The sequence below is a fragment of the Sinocyclocheilus grahami genome, unplaced genomic scaffold (assembly GCF_001515645.1).
Source record: "Sinocyclocheilus grahami isolate Dianchi unplaced genomic scaffold, SAMN03320097.WGS_v1.1 scaffold28.1, whole genome shotgun sequence".
Lineage (NCBI taxonomy): Eukaryota > Metazoa > Chordata > Actinopteri > Cypriniformes > Cyprinidae > Sinocyclocheilus > Sinocyclocheilus grahami.
Genome location: NW_015505207.1, coordinates 409,169 through 430,491, shown reverse-complemented (window position 1 = coordinate 430,491; position 21,323 = coordinate 409,169). Strand labels below are relative to the sequence as shown.

Here is a 21,323-nt window from a genome sequence, read left to right as displayed (position 1 = left end):
TTTTACTACTTGAACAAATAACAACACCTCTACCATCTCCTGTAAAAACATTTTAATTTACAAAAGTCCTGATTATTTTTTTCTTACAGTTTAAACTTTACAACAACTTCACAATGCCATAAGAAGTCTTGCATAGACTGACATGACTTTATGCTGGCTATTGAAAAACAGCACCAAAACATCTACATGACACATAATGTAAAAAATCTCAGACTTATTGCACAAAGAAGGAAAAACATGAATCACATCCACAGATCTTAAAGAGACTTTGTGCATGCACGGTTTTTGACATAAGAAGTTAATAAAGGCTCATGTAAAAAAAAAAAGATTTTGATGAAAGTTAGATAATGCAACATCCTGTCATAAAAACATCACTTTAATCCGGTAAAGAGGTTTGTAACGGCAATTTAATTCATACAGAAAATAAAACCTTTTTAAAATTAATTTCTAAAAATGTGGCACATTTTGGAAGAGCAGCATTTGCTGAATTAGTTGACAATGGTTCCTTAACTTTCAGTAAGCATTTTTTAAGAAGTGCTACGAATTAAATGACATAACCTGTTTAATTACATTAACGAAAACATGATTATTTCTGACACAGTGTCCTAAGATATTTTTGACATTTAATGCTCAGTAACATGAAGTATGTCCACTCCTTAATACCATATGATGACATGATGCCACGTGACTTGTCATGAAACTATGGCAGACAATTTTCTTCATTACTGTCCGAGCTTAAAAACAGTCTTGACCCAAAACCCAGACTCCTTGGTCACAGAGTGTAGGTAACTGTAAAATGTTTTGCTATTTTTCAGATTTCGAATTTCAATGTCATTTATTTAGGGCTGCAACTAATGGTAGTTTTAAGAATTGATTCATCTGTCAATTATTTCCTCAATTAATTAGATACCCCCCCCCCCCCACACACACACACTTTTCTGTATTTTATATGTTACATACTGTAAACATTCTACTATGCAAGGACATTCCTGCTTTTATTTCCTTAGGTTTTGAACAAATGGTATCCATAAAATCTCAGAGACTAGAATGTGTTAAGTCTATTTTCATTTGTAGGTTATTGCTGGTTTGCATGTTGTTTCAAAATATAATCTTGTTTTTCATTAGAGATCTTCTGCCAAGGTCTGAAAAGTCAATAATGGATTGCTGTGCTTCATCATCATCATCATCATCATCAATTAATTAATTATATGAACAACACCTCTACCATCTCCTGTAAAAACATTTTAATTTACAAAAGTCCTGATTATTTTTTTCTTACAGTTTAAACTTTACAACAACTTCACAATGCCATAAGAAGTCTTGCATAGACTGACATGACTTTATGCTGGCTATTGAAAAACAGCACCAAAACATCTACATGACACATAATGTAAAAAATCTCAGACTTATTGCACAAAGAAGGAAAAACATGAATCACATCCACAGATCTTAAAGAGACTTTGTGCATGCACGGTTTTTGACATAAGAAGTTAATAAAGGCTCATGTAAAAAAAAAAAGATTTTGATGAAAGTTAGATAATGCAACATCCTGTCATAAAAACATCACTTTAATCCGGTAAAGAGGTTTGTAACGGCAATTTAATTCATACAGAAAATAAAACCTTTTTAAAATTAATTTCTAAAAATGTGGCACATTTTGGAAGAGCAGCATTTGCTGAATTAGTTGACAATGGTTCCTTAACTTTCAGTAAGCATTTTTTAAGAAGTGCTACGAATTAAATGACATAACCTGTTTAATTACATTAACGAAAACATGATTATTTCTGACACAGTGTCCTAAGATATTTTGGACATTTAATGCTCAGTAACATGAAGTATGTCCACTCCTTAATACCATATGATGACATGATGCCACGTGACTTGTCATGAAACTATGGCAGACAATTTTCTTCATTACTGTCCGGGCTTAAAAACAGTCTTGACCCAAAACCCAGACTCCTTGGCCACAGAGTGTAGGTAACTGTAAAATGTTTTGCTAATTCAGAACATTGTTTCCTCAAGGGATTTGTGAAGTTTGAGAATGTTTGTACATGGTATTATGATAGATTAGCACTGATCCGGATCCACTGCAGCCCTTGCCTGGTGTACTGGACGATATGGGCCATGCTGCTATGTAGAGTCAAGGGCCCTGTCAGTGTGTTCAGATAGTTGAAAAATTCTGGTGTGGGAGTGAGAGAGAATAAATAAATTGCCATTAGTTGAATTATCAGTGAATTGTCATTTATCATCAATAAATAAATAAATACACACTGTGAGAAAGAGTATTTTTGTGAAAACTAAAAAAATTACTAAATAACAGTAAATATATAAAAAAAACAATTTAACGTTTAAAAACAGAGAATAAAATAAGAAAATACATGAAAAAATAGCAAACACATTTCCCCCCTAAATTATTAAAATGGCTCCTATGAGATAGAACTGAATCAAAACTCACCTTTATTTTCTTTGGCCAGGGTATCAGCCACCTCCCAGTACTCATAACTGTACAGGACACTGTTGGTAATGTTGAGGTGATTTGCTGTCATCTGGTGGATGCGATGGGGAATGCTGATGACACTGCTCTGTGAGCTGCCTGTGTGAGATCCCATTATATTGACAGAGCAAATAGAGGCAGGAGCTACAGTTCCCCTGTAAAAGCACAAACTCATATGTACTGACACCCAAACACAACATAAAGGTCTCACAGTGGCTGTGTAAGGCCTAACTACTCTTACTTTCCAGCATTGTTCCAAGGAGGGGGTTTGTGAGGTCCTTTTGGAGAGCTCTAGTCAAAGTAAAAACAGTTACAAGAATGAGTAAATCACTGAACAAACTATATTGGCAGGTATTTTTTAAATATTTATGTATAATAATCAGTGTTGGGGAAAGTTACTTTTAAAAGTAATGCATTACAATATTGCATTACTCCCTAAAAAGTAACTAATTACGTTACTTAGTTACTTTTAATGGAAAGTAATGTGTTACCTTACTTTTGCGTTACTTTTTAAATATGAGCAGGGCTCGATTGTTTTTAATATAAGAAGTTCTATTTATAGCAAATGTAAAAGCCCTTTCCCACCAAAAAGTGTAATGAATAAACCTCAGGCTGAAGTAAAAGTAAATTCACGTCTGTACAGTAGAACACAGGAGAAGAAGGTTCAACACTCTTCAGCAATATAAAAAACAATGAAGCACAATTGTTAGTTTATCTAAAGTCATTTTTGCTTATTAGCATGGTTAAACTGGATCATCAAAGGTCAGCAGCAAAGACATTAGTTAATAAAATGGGATTAGATACATTTGTGTTATTTAACATATTTAATTATTGCAGGTTTGTATCATATTCTGAGTTTGCGTTTCAGTGTTTTAATTCATTTTGAATACTAAATCTGTTTTTTTGTGAGTGGGATGAATTAATGTACATTCACATTTAGTCTAGAATTACAGTAACATCATGTTCACACAGTGCACACAACGCCTTTGTACTAAGATTTCTCCCAATATGGGGACAGGAGACTTGTCAGTCAATAAATGAGAAAACAAAGTAAAAAAAAGTTACTTTTTTGAAAAAGTAACTCAGATATTTTCTTGAAAATTAAAAAGTAATGCGTTACTTTACTAGCTACTTGAAAAAAGTAATCTGATTACGTAACTCGCATTACTTGTAATGCGTTACCCCCAACACTGATAATAATTGATAACTGCCTACCTTGAAGTAGTCCAGCAGGACTTTGGAGTATTTTAGAGCATTGTCCTTTTTAAGTCTGAACATTTGCCAGTAAAGAAGAGCAAGACAGCGGAAACTGAAACCCAGAAACAAAATTTGTGTTTTGTCAACAGACTTTGACTTAATCAAGAAAATCAAAACGATAATACAGACAGTTGAAGATCTTTGCAGTGTTGTATTTACCATAGTACAGCTAGCTGTTTGTCTTCCTGGCTGGCTCCGGGGCCAGCGTGACTCTTAAGTCTCATAGCGTATCTATCCAACACATAGAACATGTCAAATCAATACAGAACGTCTGACAAACATAGGGCCTTTTCTGGCCATTTCTGTTTTGGCATCTATCAATATCAGTCATTGTGAAAACATCAAATCTATTGGCATTGCATTTGCATGTTTTGAGGCCTGTTGTTGATCCTGTCACAGCACTTAATCAAAGCCCACATCTGCTGTAGGTAAAATACTGTCAGTATGAAGCCTGTCACAAGGAGCTACCCAGTCATGTAATATCTGGCCTATGCAAAATGCTGAAAAAAGCAGAGAGAACAACAGAGAGGGTGATCGAGAAAATGAAACTCTTAAACACCTTATGAGCTCCACAGTTTCAGCATACATGGTGTAGGGGGACTTGGACTCCAGCGGTCCCTCTTCCATGGCTTTACCGCACTCCATGAAGGACAAAGCAGCATCCACATAATTCACAGCTTTTCCTAGCTTATCCACCTGCAAACAGGGATAGAGAGACAAAAGCGTAAAATAAAGCAGTTGATGAATTAGTTACAAAGGATATAGACTAGAAATGTTCATCCTTGTTTTGGTCTGTGACTATAATCCTTGGGATTCCACTCTCTGTCATATAGCAATTGAAAAAGCACCTTTTTTAACAAAAGTTAATTTTACAGCATAAAAAAGATTAATCTCAGGCAACTCCACACTCTCAGAAAAAAAAGACAAAATCTGACACTTTTTTAAAAAAGGCACACATTTGTACCTAAATTGTAAATGTTTGTACCTTTTGAAAAAGGTACTGCCCCAGTGACAGCTTTTGTACCTTTTTTTCCTGAGAGTGCATGTGGGGTCGTGAATCCAAGGTTGTAAACCTCTGACCTCTGTAATAGTCTTGTCTAGTAGTAATATTCAATAATGCGTATGTTCACAATGCTGTCTTACCATAGCATCTGCTCGATGTTTTAACCTCTTGGCCTCATGCATGTAGTACTCAGCATGATGAGAACTAACATGAAGGGAAGTAAGGAGAGATTAGGTGAGAAATATGGGAAGGTATTTGACATTAAATGCTGCAGCATTGTTAAATGAAACAGAGGCATTAACAGACATTAACTCACACATCACTAATAGGTACAGTTCCTCTGTAGTGAAGCGGAAGGTTTGAGGGAGGAACCAGCAATCCAGAGAGTGACTGGAGGTGTCCTGACACCCCGACACACTCCACCTCTACCTTGGGCTGCATCTTCTGAACCTGTTGAGACAATGGTCCCATTTCATTAATATACAGTATATTACATTAGAACAATTGTTACATTCCTTGTAGTCCAGTAGAGAATCCTCTTCCAATACCGGCCATATAAGGTTCTTGATTTGCTATATGGCTCTTTGAAGACAAGACACAGAAAGAAAGAAAGAAAGAAGCATAATTTTAAGAACCTGTGTTTTCTGTACTGTTGAATCTTTGTCTTTTTCTGGAGGTGTGTGGTACTTCTCTGCATGCTGAGCTTTTACTGAGGGTTTTGAGAGCTCTAGTATGCCAGATGGAGGAGACAATGGGGATACAGGCCTCTTGGAATAAAAGTAATCATCCTGACATCTGCATACACAGCAATAAAAAAGACATCATCCAGTGAGCTTGAGCCAGACAGTAAACTTTACGCCATCATGTCCCAGTGGACAAGAAGAACAACAATGAATTGACCTTTTTCATGTTTGGATTTTGTCATAGGGGCTTCCCATGATATCTTTCAATGTACTAAAGCAACACTGTAGAACAACAATACGTTTACAGTGGTAATTACTTGTGGACATCCCCTTATCATATGAACTTGCAATAGCATATATATTCAGAATTTCTGAATCAACAAAATAACACTGAAAAAAAAAATACTTTCACAGCAATATAACAGCTTATTTAATATTAACGAAACTGTCTCTGCAAAGAGAAAGCACTGATGCATAAAATAAAAAAAGTTCCTCATTACAAACAAATTAAGTGATTAGGTTTAAATATACCCATTTTGCTTGTTGAGGGTTTCCTTAGTCTCATTGTGGACAGACACCAGTAGTTTATCTGCACGAGAGTGATTTCTCTTATTCTCTCTTTGAGCATCTCCATTTTCAGCCTGATAAAGTAAAACACAAAAAACATATGCAAAAACACATCTAATATTCAAAAGAACATTAAAGAATTGCAGATTTGAATGCATTCATTAAACATAAAGGTGCTTTTTTCTTCCTCACTTTTCTTTTACTTCTGCCATCTCCAGGCAGTTGGTCCAAGTGGTGCAAGTGTTTCATCGATGTCTTTTCTTTTTCCTTTCCCGTTGACAAAGCTGAAGACGAGGACTGTCTCTCGATAATCTCATCTGCACTGGGGACTCTACCCAGAAGCGAGAGGTCTATCCTCACTACAAGTTTTCTCAGGCCTCGATGTGCAACAGTGGGGGACTTTTCAGTACGGCCAAAAGGCACCAATGTGTAGAGTTTGTGTCTGCCCCGACCTTGTGTCTCAGGTGTGCTTAAGCTCGACTCATGGGGGTGAGCACCAGTGCCAGAACCCTGTTTGTCAAGCCTCCTTTTTGACACAGTTTTTTGGTTTGATGTTGAATCTGCAGGGACTTTGGCAACATTCCGGGGTGAACTAGACTCAGAGTCTGAATCAGAGGAAGATGATGAGGATGAAGAGGATGATGAGGAGGATGAGGACGAAGAAGATGATGGGCGAGTGGGCTTGATGACAGGAGTAGGCAAAGGTGGAGAAAGTGGAGGAGAAGGGCTAGTGTCAGTCACATGAGGACCTGAGGAAATGTCCTCATTGCTCCACCTTCTCTTCTTCCTCCTCTGCTCCTCAAGGTTGTGTCCATTGTATTCCTTTTGAGCTTGATGCTGGCTGTTGGTGTGAGGTCTTTGCTTGGGCTGCACTGCCTTCCATTCAACTTCCTGCTCCCTCCTCCTCCTCCGTTTCCTCTCTCTTTCCCCTTCCTCTGTTCTCCTGTCTTCCTTGTCTTTCTCTTCCTCAGAACTCCGAACCCAGTGGCGCCTTATTACTTGCTCCTCCGCCAGTCTTCTTTGTCTCTGCTCCTTGCCGGTCTGGACCAGGGTTGCTTCCTGTGCATTACCTCGGCTGTCCAACTCTCGCTCTCTCTCTCTGGTCTTTGGGTCTTTTTGGGAATGCCCGGTTCTGGGCACTGGGGCGTCCCCTAGTTTGACCTTGGGCTTTGGGCTGGAACTCTTTTGGGAAGTCTGTTTAGAGCTGGACTGCTTTGTATCTGGGAAAGATTTAGTCTTCGAGCTGTGACTAGATCGACTGTTGATTTCGCTTCGGGATGAGTCCCTGGACTTTGACGAGGGACCACGGTCGGACCTCTTTAGAGTATTAAAATTAGATGAATGGCCTGATTTGGAGTGTGAACTGTGGATTGACACTCCTGTAGTTTCATTGCTTCTGTGATTATGTTCAATACTATGGTCAGTTGTAGATGAGTGACTAACTTGTGGTTTTGGGCTAATGCTTGGTCTTTTCTTTGACAAATGCTTTGAAATGGGGTTCGAAGGTGAGTTAAACCTTTGCTTGCTTGTGGATTCAGAGTTTATGGCTTCAAGCTTGTGTGTGAGATCTTTGTGTGACTTTTCTGTTGAGCTGTGCTCGGAATGAGGGGGTTGTTGGGGAGGACCAGGTCTGGAGTCTTTGGATCGAGAGTCTCTGGATCTAGAGTCTTTGGGTCTAAACTCCTTTCTCTGGTCGGCACTGTGGTCCAGAGGCACCCATGGCCTTACTTTGGGACGATGTGCTGGATTAGAGGCAACGGTTGGCCGTGCAATATGCCTGGGACTATCTTGTTGAGGTGGCTGGATCTGAGGATGTGTACCTTGGCTAGGTACTCTGGTGATTAAGAGACTTGGACTGGGGCTTCTGGGAGGGTGTAAAGGGCTGGGACTTCGACTCCCTTGGAAGCTGTCTCCTGGACTTGGACACACACTTGGCACTGGGCTCGGCACAAGGCTAATTCCTGGACTGGGGCATGGACTGTATTCTGGGCTGGGACGAGGACTGTTTCTGGGGCTGTAGTCAAATTTTGGACTTGGGACTGGACTTTCACATGGACTGTAATCACGTCTGGATTCAGAATCTCTGCTCCAGTATCTTCCAGGTGATGGTCCTCGGCCACAGTCAGATTTCGCAGTCCGTCGCTGTCCTCCACCTGGGTCGTGGTCAGATGACTGATGATTTTTAGGGACTTTCTCAAGCCACCTGTCCAGCTGCCACTGTGTCGATGGTGGACTCTCCGTCTGAACAGAGAAAGGACATGAGTTCAAGACAGAGAATGTAACAATGGTAAAACTGGTAAAATTATATTACTCTAAATATGAATTTGATAAATTAACGTAACAATATAAATCCAGAGTGATCTGTATTACACATACGTGACAAGATTATGATTATCAGTGAATCTGCTCTTGACTATAAACTCTTGACCACTGAGGATGACAACAGTATAACCGTAAATACATTCCAGAACCTCTTTAACAAAGAAGTGTGTAGCTGACAGTTTAACAAAGTGAACATCACATTTAAAATCGTAGAGGTGATGCACAGTCATGGCATTTATAGGCTAATCTTAGGAATATTAGATAGAACTTCTACCTATTAAACATCTCAATCCTTTACCCTACTGATGTAAAGTAACCACTGTATGTGAGCAGAAGATTGCATAAACCAATATCTGACTCCATGACAATGTATTTATTCAACAATGTGATACTAAGAAAGTATGGTGGGAAAAATGACAGAAAAATGGCAATGAGAAATTATTAGAATAAATGAATAGGAAATATGAGTATTTATGTAAACAGGCCAGTGTGTCAGTGGGAGAGAGAGGAAAAGAAGAAATGGAGGTGAGAGGGTAACCGAGAGAGAGAGAGAGAGAGAGGCCAGAAAACTGTGGAGATTCCTTAAACCCTAACAAACACTTTCTTTCAATTTCACACTGCTTTCACCATTACAATGCCTCTTCAGTTCACTTACTCCAAACTATTACAAACCAGAAATAAATAAGCGGCATTGAAAATAAATACTGTATGACAACATAATCACACTTTATAGAGTAATAAAATAAGCTCTACTCACTTTTGACTTTACAAAACATTTTAATTAATGCCACAAAATCAAAGCAAATACTCACTTGATAGCACACTTGAGCTGCAGGGCAGACTGAGCTTTCCTCGCTCGCCTCCAGTAGCTAACCAGAGCTAATTTAAACTTTTACTCCTCCACTCAAACATTCCCCTCTCTCTCTTTCCAGCAAAGACACTGCATCTCTTGTGCCCTTTTCCCACTGCCCCTCCCCACAAACCCCCCTCTACCTGGAACCGTGTGGCGTTTCCAAGCCGTCCTCCTCAGAGACACTACATGACTACACGTAGATGAAAAACACATGGTGTTCCCTCCTCCCTTCTCCACAGGTTCCAAATAGATGGCATGTTCAGTAACAGAGCCAGCTGTATCACACAGACACCTTCATTCATATGGTGGTGTAGCCCTATGCTATGCTACTAGAGCTTTTAATCCGTCCTTCTCTTCAAAAAATTAAGACTTGCTAGAGCATAAAATCTTTCAAATGTATCTGTTGTCAGCTCAGGATTCTTTGATGACAGAATGTTATGTTATCATTTACTCACCCTCACATTGTCCCAAACCTGTATGACTTTCTTTCTTCTGTGGAACACAAAAGAAAATATTTTGAAAGATGTCTGTGTTCTTTATCCATACATTGAAAGTTAGTGAGGTCAAACGTTGTTTTGTAAAATCATACAGATTTGGAACTACATGAGGGCGAGTGAATTATGAAATAATTTTCATTGTTTTGGGTAAACAATCCCTTTAGGTTCTGCTTTTTGCAACGAAATCAATGTTGACATGTACTACTTCCTATCTAGTTAGTCATCTGGGGTACCACATGTTGACATGACACCCAGTTTCTAAAGTCTCAGTGGCCTCCACATTCCTCTCTCCAACCCCCACCACCCCTTTTTACCTCATCCGCTAAAAACAACTACTGGGAAACAAGAGAGTGAGGCAATGAGATTGCATGGCAAAAAATGCTACAGCATACCTCTGTGCTGCAGTTTAGGGTCCGCTGCTGGGTCGGTGTCCCACACCGGTTGTGCGTCCCTGGGCTCGGGCTGCGTGATCGCTGGCTGTGATCGCTTTCCCACTCACTGGAGGGGTCTGATCCTGAAGACCCTGAGCTTGAATGTCTCACTCTTCCGACATGCGTGTGTGTGTGGTGCTGCTGCTGGCCTGACAAGCTGTCAGTCAATACATGCAAACAATGGAGAGGGATTGAGAAGTGCACAGGCACTTAGGCCACACACTCAGATGCATTTACATTTACAACAATCTCGACTATCAAGTTCAAAGAAATTCCTAAATACTATACCAGACTAAACACTACGAGGGGTGTGTGTGTGTGTGTTTTTGGGGGTTGAACATGTTGAAAGGCCAAAAGAAACAGAGGCTGGTCTATCATCCAGCTGTCACATTCCACATATTCTGACCTCTTCAATATGTAATACATACACTCACACATACAGAGACAAACACTGGACAATAATGAGACCTGGTACAGTTACAAACATAAAGCAGACAAAACATCACAAGCACACACTTACCGGTCATTATCAGCCCAGGAAGTTGTTTGCTCACATCCCTGTTTAACAGATAAGAATAAAAAACAAGATTTTAATAAATGAGAGCTTTTTAGCTTAGAATCATCAACTTCATGGTCATTACTTGCATCTTGACCAAAGCAAAAGCCATAGTCCTGCAGTAATGGCAGAATGGTCATGAGTCTGGTGTATTTTATGACTCAGACTGTTATGACTCATAAACCTGGAGTCCTGTGAAGAGATACATACACGCACAAGGAGCTGGTGTTATAGGTTAAAGTTAGAGTCAAATATCGAACTTCTCAATTTCAGCAAACCATGCACAGATATGGAGCAGTGGCATTTTTTCCCAAGGAGGCAAGAAGGCAGTGCCTCCTAAAAAAAATTGTGTAACATGAGATCATAATTTGTTTTTGATAGAACTCCTACTGAAGTGAATGTGAAGGAGGAGCAGCTAAATACTGTACAGTTCGCTCATGTAGCACCACAAATGACCCTGAATCAGTTCAACTGGTCAAATTAGACAGACTACTCATAAAGTAAATATCTCACCCACTTGAAATTATCTGAAAGTGAGATGTTTTTTTAGCAGCCCATCAGCTTGGTTAACTTAAATGTCACCTCTTTTAATGATTATAGTGTTTACAGAGGATTTGATGATTCATAGTAATATGACTCAAACAATAGTGAGTAATTTAAACAAAATGATTGACACTACCATTCAAAGGTTTGGGGTCAGTAAGATCATTTTAAAGAAATTCATACTTTTATTCAGAAATAATTTTTCAGCAGTTGTGACAATGAAGGCATTTACAATGTTACAAAATATTTTTATTTCAAATAAATACTTTTCTTTTAAACTTTATACTCAAAAGATCCTGAAAAATGTATCATGGTTTCCACAAAAATCTTAAGCAGCAGAACTGTTTCCAACACTGATAATAATAAGAAATATTTCTTGAGCACCAAATCAGCATATTAGAATGATTTCTGAAGGATCACGTGACACTGAAGACTGGAGTAATGATGCTGAAAATTCAGCTTTGCCATAACAGGAATAAAGTACATTTTAAAATATATTCAAATTGCTAAAAAGTTATTTTAAAGTGTAATATTGTTACACAATATTAGTGTTTTTACTGCATTTTTCATCAAATAAATGCAGCCTTGGTGAGCTTAAGAGACTTCATATCAAATTCCTAAAACCCCAAACTTTTGAACAGTAGTGTACATTAAATAATTTAGAATATTTTATTATAATAAATAGCGGTATGCTAAGATAAACAAAAAAGTATTTTAGTATTAGTATACTCTGGCTCACTGAGCTCTCCAAAGAAAAGAATGGCAATGTTAGTGTTAATATAGTAATGCAATGAGAGAGCAATGCAAACACAAATGCCACAGCAGCCAAGTGACTGTGTGTAAATGCATTTTGTGATGAATGAACAAATGAGCTGGACTGTGCTCAAAGCTATAACAGTTAGCACATGCAGTGCAAGAGTTATTGACACTAAGATATCTGCTTTTTCCGCCCATTCCTTCAACAGTCTTAAAAGGCGCCCTACCTCGTCCTTGTCATCTTCGTCACTGCTGAGCTTCAGATCATCAGCGAGCATGCTGGGAGGGCAAAGAGAGAGTCAAACATGAGAGAATGTCAAACTCACTTGACAAAGAGAGACTTATTCATTCTGCCAATCTGCAGCCATCTGTGTGCATGTGTGTATTAAATGTGTGAGTTTGCCTCAAACAGTCTAACCATATGAGATTATATCACAATACAAACTTCAAAGAAAAAAGAAATAAACACAGCGCTCTAATGTTGAACAGTGATGGTATGTGACGGTAGTGTGCTTCTGGGCTCTACCCTACTGTGTTAACCTGCTCTGCAATTAGATACTAACTCAGTGAAGTTTATGAGGTCAGTAAAGTTGGTACGGTGGTTAGAGATGGTGGAGATATAACACTGGCCTAACCCTCCATGTGAAGCTGGTTTTAAACAGCAGTTGGTCTAAAGCAGTTAAATTCCAGGAAGCCCAATCTAATTATACACACCAATATGCACAGACATTCAACACTGAATTCTGTAAAGTCAGTTGTTTATGGTGTAATAATGTGAAAAGGCAGAATCAGTTCAGCCACAACCTGGTGCTTGGTTACCGTGGACGGTTTGGGTGCTGTGCAACCCACTTACGATTTATGAGGGGCCACGAGTGGACGTGAAGGCATCCTCATAGAGACACCATCCCTCACTAAGAGAGCCACAGGAAGAGAAATACATCAGCATTATGGAGCAGAATGTAAAAACACTGCTATATTAGTACAGCTGTGTATACATATACAGATGTGAACTATGTAGCGATATCTCAAAGTAAACAAAGCAGGTGATGAAGAGCAAGCCTATTACACACACATCAGGCATGCACAATATATCTATACCATCGGTTTGGTATTAAATTATATTTAACAAGTATTGGTCAACATTGAATGTTTAATTTTACACCACTGTTCAAAAGTTTAGAGTCAGTAAGACTTATTTTTAATGACATTAATACTTTCATTCAGCAAGGACACGTTAAATTGATCAAAATTGATTTCAAGACATTTATAATGTTACAAAAGATGTATTTTTTCCAAATAATAGCTGTTCTTTTGAACTTTCTATTCGTCAAAGAGGCCTAACTGTTTAATTGCCACAAAAATATTATGCTGCTGAAAATTCAGCTTTGCCATTACAGAAATAAACTTTTTTAAATGTATTAAAACAGTTGTTTTCAATTGTAATAATATTTTATAATATTGGCGTTTTTACTGTATTTTGGATCAAATAAATGCAGCCATGGTGAGCATTAGAGACTAAAACATTTAAAAATCTTACCCGCTCCAAACTTTTTAAGGGTAGTGTACATTTCTCCTGTTTTTAAATCATCTAACACTTATATAGTTATTATAAAACACTAATAATTTCATAACACTGTTAAATGTAATCTCAAAATAAATATAATTTTTTTTATATTGTACATTACAATGTTGTGGTGCCTAAATTCACTTGTTACATTCAAAATGATCACAAAAAAAAAACACTAAATAGTAAACAATATAATTATCAGTCAGGTAATGGTTATTGGCCATAACATGAAAATAAGCTTATTGGTATCAGTCAGAATAAATTTTGGTTCATCCCAGATAGAGAGACACATATCTCCAAACAGAAGGTTTGAACATCAATGTAGCATGTTTACCATGTCTGTGTCGTGAATTGGGATGGTTTCCCTCCTAAAACAGATAAACAGAATAAATCAAACCAGCATTTTTTTTTTTACAGAGGGGTAAATTCACTAAACTGTACTAAACACGGTCACACTGAATCTTAGCACCTAACCTTGTACCTTAAGCCCCTGAAATCCAGTTTAACCAGGTGTCATTAAATTAAATCATATTTTCGGCATTTAAAAAATCGACTCTTGATCGTATGGTAGAAAGATACTGTACAATCCCTAGAACTGGCCTGCATTGTGCTTGGGGCACTGGAACCCGATTTGCATAATTTCTGTAGTGACTAAAACAACACAGATTTATGAGTGTGTGCAAATAAACAACGCAAGCATAATACCCGGCAGGGAGAGAGAGAAGTAGAAAGAAAGAGATAAACATCCAGAGACAGAGCAGAGTTGGTGCATTATATTGGTGAATTTATCACACTTGCCTGCAGTCTGTAATAAACCCTGTGCGTACCTTTGAGTGTGAGTACAGGAAAGGCTGAGTGCCCCCTTCCCCTGGGGGCTGCTGGTAAGGCCAGGACTGGGTCATGCTCTACGGAGAGATGAGAGGACAGAGGCTAAAAGTCAAAATGACTTACAGGTTTGGAAAATTAACTTTTAAAGTCATTATTACATGCAACTGAAAGAGATGTCCTCAGACGTAATGTGTATCTTTAATGGACTCCTGAAATGTATCTATATCTACTGACAGTTTTTTTGGGCATTAGAGGCCATTACATCGGGGGATTTGCACTGGTTGGGATAGTTGTGTTTTGAAGCATCAAAACATTACAAGCTTCTTCTATATGCCATTTTTAAGAATTCTTAACTTAAAGGGATAGTTCAGCCAAAATGTAATATTTTGTCATCATTTACTCAGCCTCATGTCATTAAAAAACGGTACGAATTTCTTCTGAACAAAAAGAAAATATTTTAAGAAATGCCTCAGTACTTTTTTGTCCATACAATGGAAGTCAATGATCACCAAAACTGTTTGGTTTTCAATGTTCCACATAAGAAAGTTTATACAGGTTTGGAATTACATGAGGGTGATACAGAATTATCATTTTTGGTTGAAATGCCCCTATGACCACACCGTCTGTAATAGTATGATAGATGACCTTCTCTTTTCCCCCCCCCCAGAATATATTAAATTATCAAATTAAAAATACATAAATTAGAATCCATAATAAAACATAAAAACGTTGCTCAAACTATCAATTAATTAGGATTTTAGCAGAAGCTCCTCACCACAATCAGTCACAGATGTTGTTTTCCATTTAGCTGATGCTTTTCAATACTTAGATTGCTTTTAACCTGGCTGCTGTATTGATTTAAATTACAGTAACAAACAAACAAACAAAAAAAGACTTTCTTCATGTTGCTCATAATATTTGCAGGTTTTGCAGAAGTAATGCTTCATTTACTGAAGATTCTGTGTTTACTAAAGAATGACTGTTAATCCACTTAATGACCTAACATACACCAGCAAGAGTTCATGACCTTTTGATAAATAACTTACAGTATTTGTGGGTTTGAGGAAGTTTCTGGCATTTCTGATAATATGTGATTAAATTAATTCCTCAGTAAAACGTTGATTGTGCAATCTGTGCCTGGAGCTGTTTTTGTTAGAGCATGTGCATGTGGTACAGAGCAGGAAGCAGTCTGTGAAAAGGTCATGAGCAATCTACTCTGATAGTCATTATAGGAAAACAGATGTGCAGTGTTTGACTAAAATGAAATGCTCTGGACTGAAGGTCATTTATTTAAGTGTAAAACACTGAGTCAGAACTGTTTCAAATAAAGGTGCACACAGTAATTTTTTCCTGTTTTTTTGGAATATATTATACATGGCTACCTGCTAATTGAAAATTTATGCAATGGTACAAATTATTGTTTTGCATGATTCTGCATCCATGCTGCTAAGTTGAACTCAACTGCAATTTTGGCCAATGCCAATATATAATAAACGAATAACAATAATAAAATACTGTTTACATTTCCATGTTCTGACTTTGGTCATACAGATGGTCAATGGATGAGCCGATGTCTCATGTGTCAGGATGGTGAAGATGCTCAATATTTTTATATTTCTTACACTTTTTGGGGAACTCAACCTAATAATGGTCACATTAGCGAACTTTGGTGTCCTTTTGCGGGCAAAATAGTGTCGTGATGCATGAAGCACAGCTCACACAGAAGTGGTGAATCTGTGGTGAATCTGTGTAAACCTGCTGCAAAATTATTTGGCCTCATGAGGAATCCCTGATGGCATAGATTTCAATCTAATCTTGCTCACGAAAATTTGCCAAACAACAGTACATGTGACCACACCTTTGTAGCTGTCTGTGCATACAGTATTCAACTGAAGAAATAAACTCCTACAGGTTTGGAACAACTTTATTGTGAGTAAATGATGACAGATTTTTCACTTTTTGGGTGAACTATTCCTTTAAACTTGGAAAAGAGAAAGAATGTCTAATTTACATTACATTTATGCAGATGACAGCAACAGACATTTCCACTTTAGGCAAACTAGTTATCAATCCTAGGTCTCCTCTTCATCTAGTACAAAATTAAAGATGCCTTAACACTCTACACATATAAACTGTATTGGATTTGTAAGTGATAACAACAGCGGCCTTTCATTTTTAAACTCCACCATATCTTCAACACAGACTTTTAAAGTTGAAATGCAGAACAGCATCATATTGTAAACATACATTATACACATCAATCGTTCTTCCAGCCTGTAGCAATATTTCGAAAACACACTCCTCCCCTCCAGAGCATAACTCTTCCCCCTTCCCTCTCGTCCACCTGCTTCATTATCTCTCTCGCTGCCTTTAGTCACTAAGGACCCATCTCTCTTCACCAACAACAAGGCTTCCCAGGTGAACCTGCAAATGCTTCTCTGTCTCTCTATGCATGTCCCTCTCACGCTTTAGATGCTTTGAAATGGCCAGAGCCAGTCTACAGCACATTAAAAACAACTCACTCTCTTTTCCACCTTGATCTTTTCTCATTTAAAATACTACACATAAACATAAAAAAATCAAAGATTAAACTTAATTTGATTAAAAGATTAAAATCATGCACAGTCACATGAGCTAATAAGCCTAATGTAAGCCACATAAGTTTAATAAAAGCTGTTATATTTCACGTGGAGCTGCGATGACTCGTGTGCTACCACATTAAGACCATTTATCCACCCAAGTATTATTCACTTTATTTCAAGAAGTCCTATATTATTGGCAATTTTCTGTTGAGGAATATTTAATCATAGCAGACTGTTGATTCTCTACAATTTCTACAATTGAAACAGTAACTAAAACACCATTTTGAAAAGGCACAGACAGACTCACACACTAATGCTTGCAGAGACACCTCTTTCTAAAAATACGTATGACCACAACACCAGCCCTGGGAAGACTTAAACATCTATGCATGTGCTTGTTCACCTACACAGAATTCAGACTGATGGTAACAGACCATAATATGATAATATGAGAAACCCAGTGCTGTATTGTACTGTACTGCAATGATCCCACACATACAGTACAGAACAATGTACGTACACGACTTCTGCTTATCAAAACGCTTATCGAAGACTGCATTTACATTTACTAAAACATTCAGCCCATGCAAAACTGGGGCAAATGGTCATGTGTGTGAACACACAAACTGCTTGATCTAATAAGTGATCATGAAACAAGACCTTAATACAAAAGATGCAAGTAGTAAATCTTCCATTAGATTTTAAAATGCTTTCAACAGAAAACTACTAAACAAAAAATGATTTCTTTGGTTTCTTCACCTTAACATACAGAAACGCATTTTACATCTCAATCAGATGTCTGGAAACCACTGACTAGAACCTAAGATTTGAATCTGCATAAGTATTTCCCTCCAAAAATCAGTACCGCTGCATTTCATATCTGTCCTTTTTGGGTAAGTGGGTCTGTTCTCAGCAGACATCACACATTAATTATTGTTCATTTAGATAGCACTTGGATTACTCGTACCTATGTTAATAATTCATCTGTAGAATAATCCTCCCCCATTTAATTTAGTAAATGATCATACAGCAGCCTCATTTATATCCCAACCAGAAGGACTAAACTGCATAATACCTTTTGTAAACACACACAAAAAAAAGCTAAAATAAACTCAGCTTTAGAGCCTCCAACCCTTTTTTGTAGAGATTATCATACAATCTTCCAATGCTAATTTACAGTGTCAGGGTGAATGTGTCTTATACTTTTTTGCAAAGAAGTAAAATACTTTTTGTAAAGTATTTTAACCAATACTTAAGTGCAGTTATGCATAAAGCATGACTCTAAAGACAATTTGTCCCCAGTTTGGATCAGAGCTGCTGGGATTATTTCATTTGAATAACCCATTAGCATTTAAGGATGTATTTTGAATGGGAGTCAAACCGGCATTTGCAGTAGAACTGATGTGTTGGAGGAAAAACCTGTAGCTCAAATCAAATAGAAACAAGTACATCATAATGTACAATGAGCTGGTGTGCCTGAAGGGTTTTACCCAGCATGGAGGGGTTTATTTTGTTGTAATGACGGGCTGACTGTGCATGATCATACTTACATGAAATACTGATTTAAAATTATGGTTACACTTTATTTTAAGGTGTCCTTGTTACAGTGTAATTATACGTTAGGGTTAGGATAGGTTAGGTTTGATTTAGGGTTAGTTTCATGTAATTATGCATACTGTTATTACAATGTTGTACCTTTCTCAGAAAATAGGTACAAAAGCTAGCTCACTGGGACGGTACCCTTTCAAAAGGTATTACTATGTACAATTTAAGTACCAAAATCTCTTGTAACTCTTTAGGTACAAATACATTAGGGTGTCTTTTTTCAAAAGGTACTGCCCCAGTGACAGCCTTTGTACCTTTCTTTCTGAGTGTGTACATGTAACAAAGACAATGTAAAATAAAGTCTTTAATATAAATTATAAAATTATTTAACATAAAATTATGAGATAGACCAGTTACAATCAAGCATTCCAGAAAGATGTGTAATAATGAATTATTATTTTGTGTAGTGCACATTTTATGACATTCCAGTACAGTTTGGATTAAAGAATTAAATTAAAGGCCTTTTTACTGTATATTTATAGAAAGATGTCACAGATATACGAAAATAATGTGCAGTGCAACCCTGGAAAATATCTGAACAGTCAGGTCATTTCCAATCAGTAATAATCAATATAACACCACGTATTATAAGATGAGCTCCATATTTGTAATCAAACCTTAGGAATACACTGTAGCTTAATATAATGCTGCATAGCTGACATCTGCATATATCTGCAGGTGATTTGGATGCCATAGCGGTTGTCTGCACACATGCACTTGTCTGAACTGAAATATACATAAGTGTCCTCAAAAGATCTCAGTGTAGGGGCTGACTCACACACAGCTGGAGGAAATTAAAATGTTTTTTTTTTTGATGATCCCTTACTTTTTTAAATAAGCCTTCTTCACAGCACCTGTTTTATTACCCTCAGAATGACTGAGAATGAGTCATCTGTGAAGCCAGTGTGTTTGCATGAGTGCAGCAGTGAATGAGTGTGTGTGAGAGAGAGAAATTCCCAAAGTTCAGAAGCTAAACTAGGTGTATTTAACCTTACTCACTTAGCACTGGTCCTCTTTGCGCCCTCAGCTGATCTTCAACTCGTCTTCTCCCAGGATTATTTATTACTATTATACTCAAATATGCGTCAGTAAATATTAGTACAAGCGAACCTAGTCAGACAGCGCGCAAAATACCCTAGATGTCATCGGGTCTCTGTGGAGAAGTCCAAACCGAGATACTAAAGTGCAGAGATAAACATGATGTAACAGCAGGAGAGGCAGGTGATGATTGCCTTGATAGAGCGAAGAAGCTCTCCGGGGTGACAGAAGAGGAAGTCGCTTTTTAAACATTTGAATTTGAATGTTTCGTGCCACCTAGTCAAAGCTGCACGCGCTACACAGCAAAACCGAAAACACCAAGCTGCGCTCAAAGGTATTCACACCGGAAAACAGTTCAACTGACAAAACCATAAAGCATCACATCTCAGAAGTTCTGTCAGTGTACTGTAGACTATAGAGATATGACTACGCATGATTCTTCTAACTAGCCTACATATTTTTTCCCCATTATTACTCACATACAAAGCAGTATTTTCAAACATTTTAGGAGACAAAAGTTAGAATAGAAGTTAGGGCGCCTATTTGTACCTAAAAGACGCTGGCGGATGAGAAATCGTGTTCGCCTGAGGAGGTAACCATGGCAACAGTACGCGACTCGTGTACATTTCTTGAGGATTGACATCCGACGGAACATTGACAAAACATAAACACAGCCATTATTTACCACTTGCCTATATACTTGCACATCACAGGTATATCACAAAAATGTTTGTGTTTTGTTTAAAAAGTTTAAAGACGTTTAAAGAAGTTGACGTTTGTCTAAGTTTGGGAAAAAACGAAATAAAAATAAAGGGTTGCGCGAGACTGCACCCCTAAATGTTCGGTAGAAATTCATCGTTAATAGCCTAACAAGAAAAAAAATAAAATAGGCTATAGAGAGTAAATTGGATAATAACACCAAACAAAAATCGTTATCATCGTGTTTTGGTCTCTCCCTGAAAAACAATGGAATTAAACGCATTAGGTTTGTATGACACTAACCTGGGATGCGTGGTGAAGCATGAAACAAACACTTGCAAGTTTTCCCTTACTTCCATAAATGGTAGGCATGTTGAGGTCGATTGTTCAGTTGTCCATTTTGGCAGGTACAGAAGCGCAGCACCGCGCACCGCAGGAGAACGAGCGTCAACGGGTCACGCATCAGAGGCACGGTCGGTGTTTCTGTGGAAGCACGAGATGGGCGGAGGCTGATGTACCGGAGGCTCGGCGTTGTCACCCAAACATCGCGTCAGAGCACTATGACGGCGATGAACGGCGATGCTCGTAGATACACTCCTGCGTAAGCAAGCGGGGAGGAGGGAAACAGAGTCACCGAGAAACTGAAGCATGAATTCCTCTGGGAAAGCGAACAAAAAAGTATCAATCAATCAATCTATCTATCTATCTATCTATCTATCTATCTATCTATCTATCTATCTATCTATCTATCTATCTATCTATCTATCTATCTTAAGGAAGACCTCACCTAACATCAGTGATGATTTTAATAAAGCAAACGCATATATCTTTTAAAATATACAAGATATAGGTCTATATCTCCTAGCCTATATCTCTGAAGACGAAGAAAGAATGGATTGCAACCTGTTACATACCCACAGAAAAGGATTAGGCAAGAAATGATTTCCACTGAATTTCCAGATGTGTCTGAATGTGTGCTGAGGTAGAGAGACAACCTTGTGTTATTCACTGCTGACTCCCAAATCTGTTGGTGTCCATCTCC

General features: G+C 37.9%; 1 protein-coding gene across 1 annotated transcript; it reads right to left on the bottom strand.

The window, feature by feature from the left end:
* Positions 1 to 1,657: 1,657 nt before the first annotated feature.
* On the bottom strand, positions 1,658 to 21,256 carry LOC107569057 (AF4/FMR2 family member 3-like). Its single transcript, XM_016255063.1, has 19 exons — positions 21,196 to 21,256; positions 20,585 to 20,878; positions 14,357 to 14,434; positions 13,864 to 13,897; positions 12,816 to 12,873; positions 12,190 to 12,241; positions 10,628 to 10,665; positions 10,069 to 10,264; positions 6,197 to 8,245; positions 5,969 to 6,078; positions 5,390 to 5,549; positions 5,071 to 5,204; positions 4,895 to 4,958; positions 4,311 to 4,447; positions 3,911 to 3,982; positions 3,710 to 3,803; positions 2,736 to 2,785; positions 2,456 to 2,649; positions 1,658 to 2,179 (listed from the first exon to the last, which is right to left on the bottom strand). The coding sequence occupies exons 2-19, from the start codon at positions 20,651 to 20,653 to the stop codon at positions 2,058 to 2,060; spliced, it is 3,711 nt and encodes a 1,236-aa protein (XP_016110549.1). The 5' UTR covers positions 20,654 to 20,878; positions 21,196 to 21,256; the 3' UTR covers positions 1,658 to 2,057.
* Between the last annotated feature and the right edge of the window lie 67 nt (positions 21,257 to 21,323).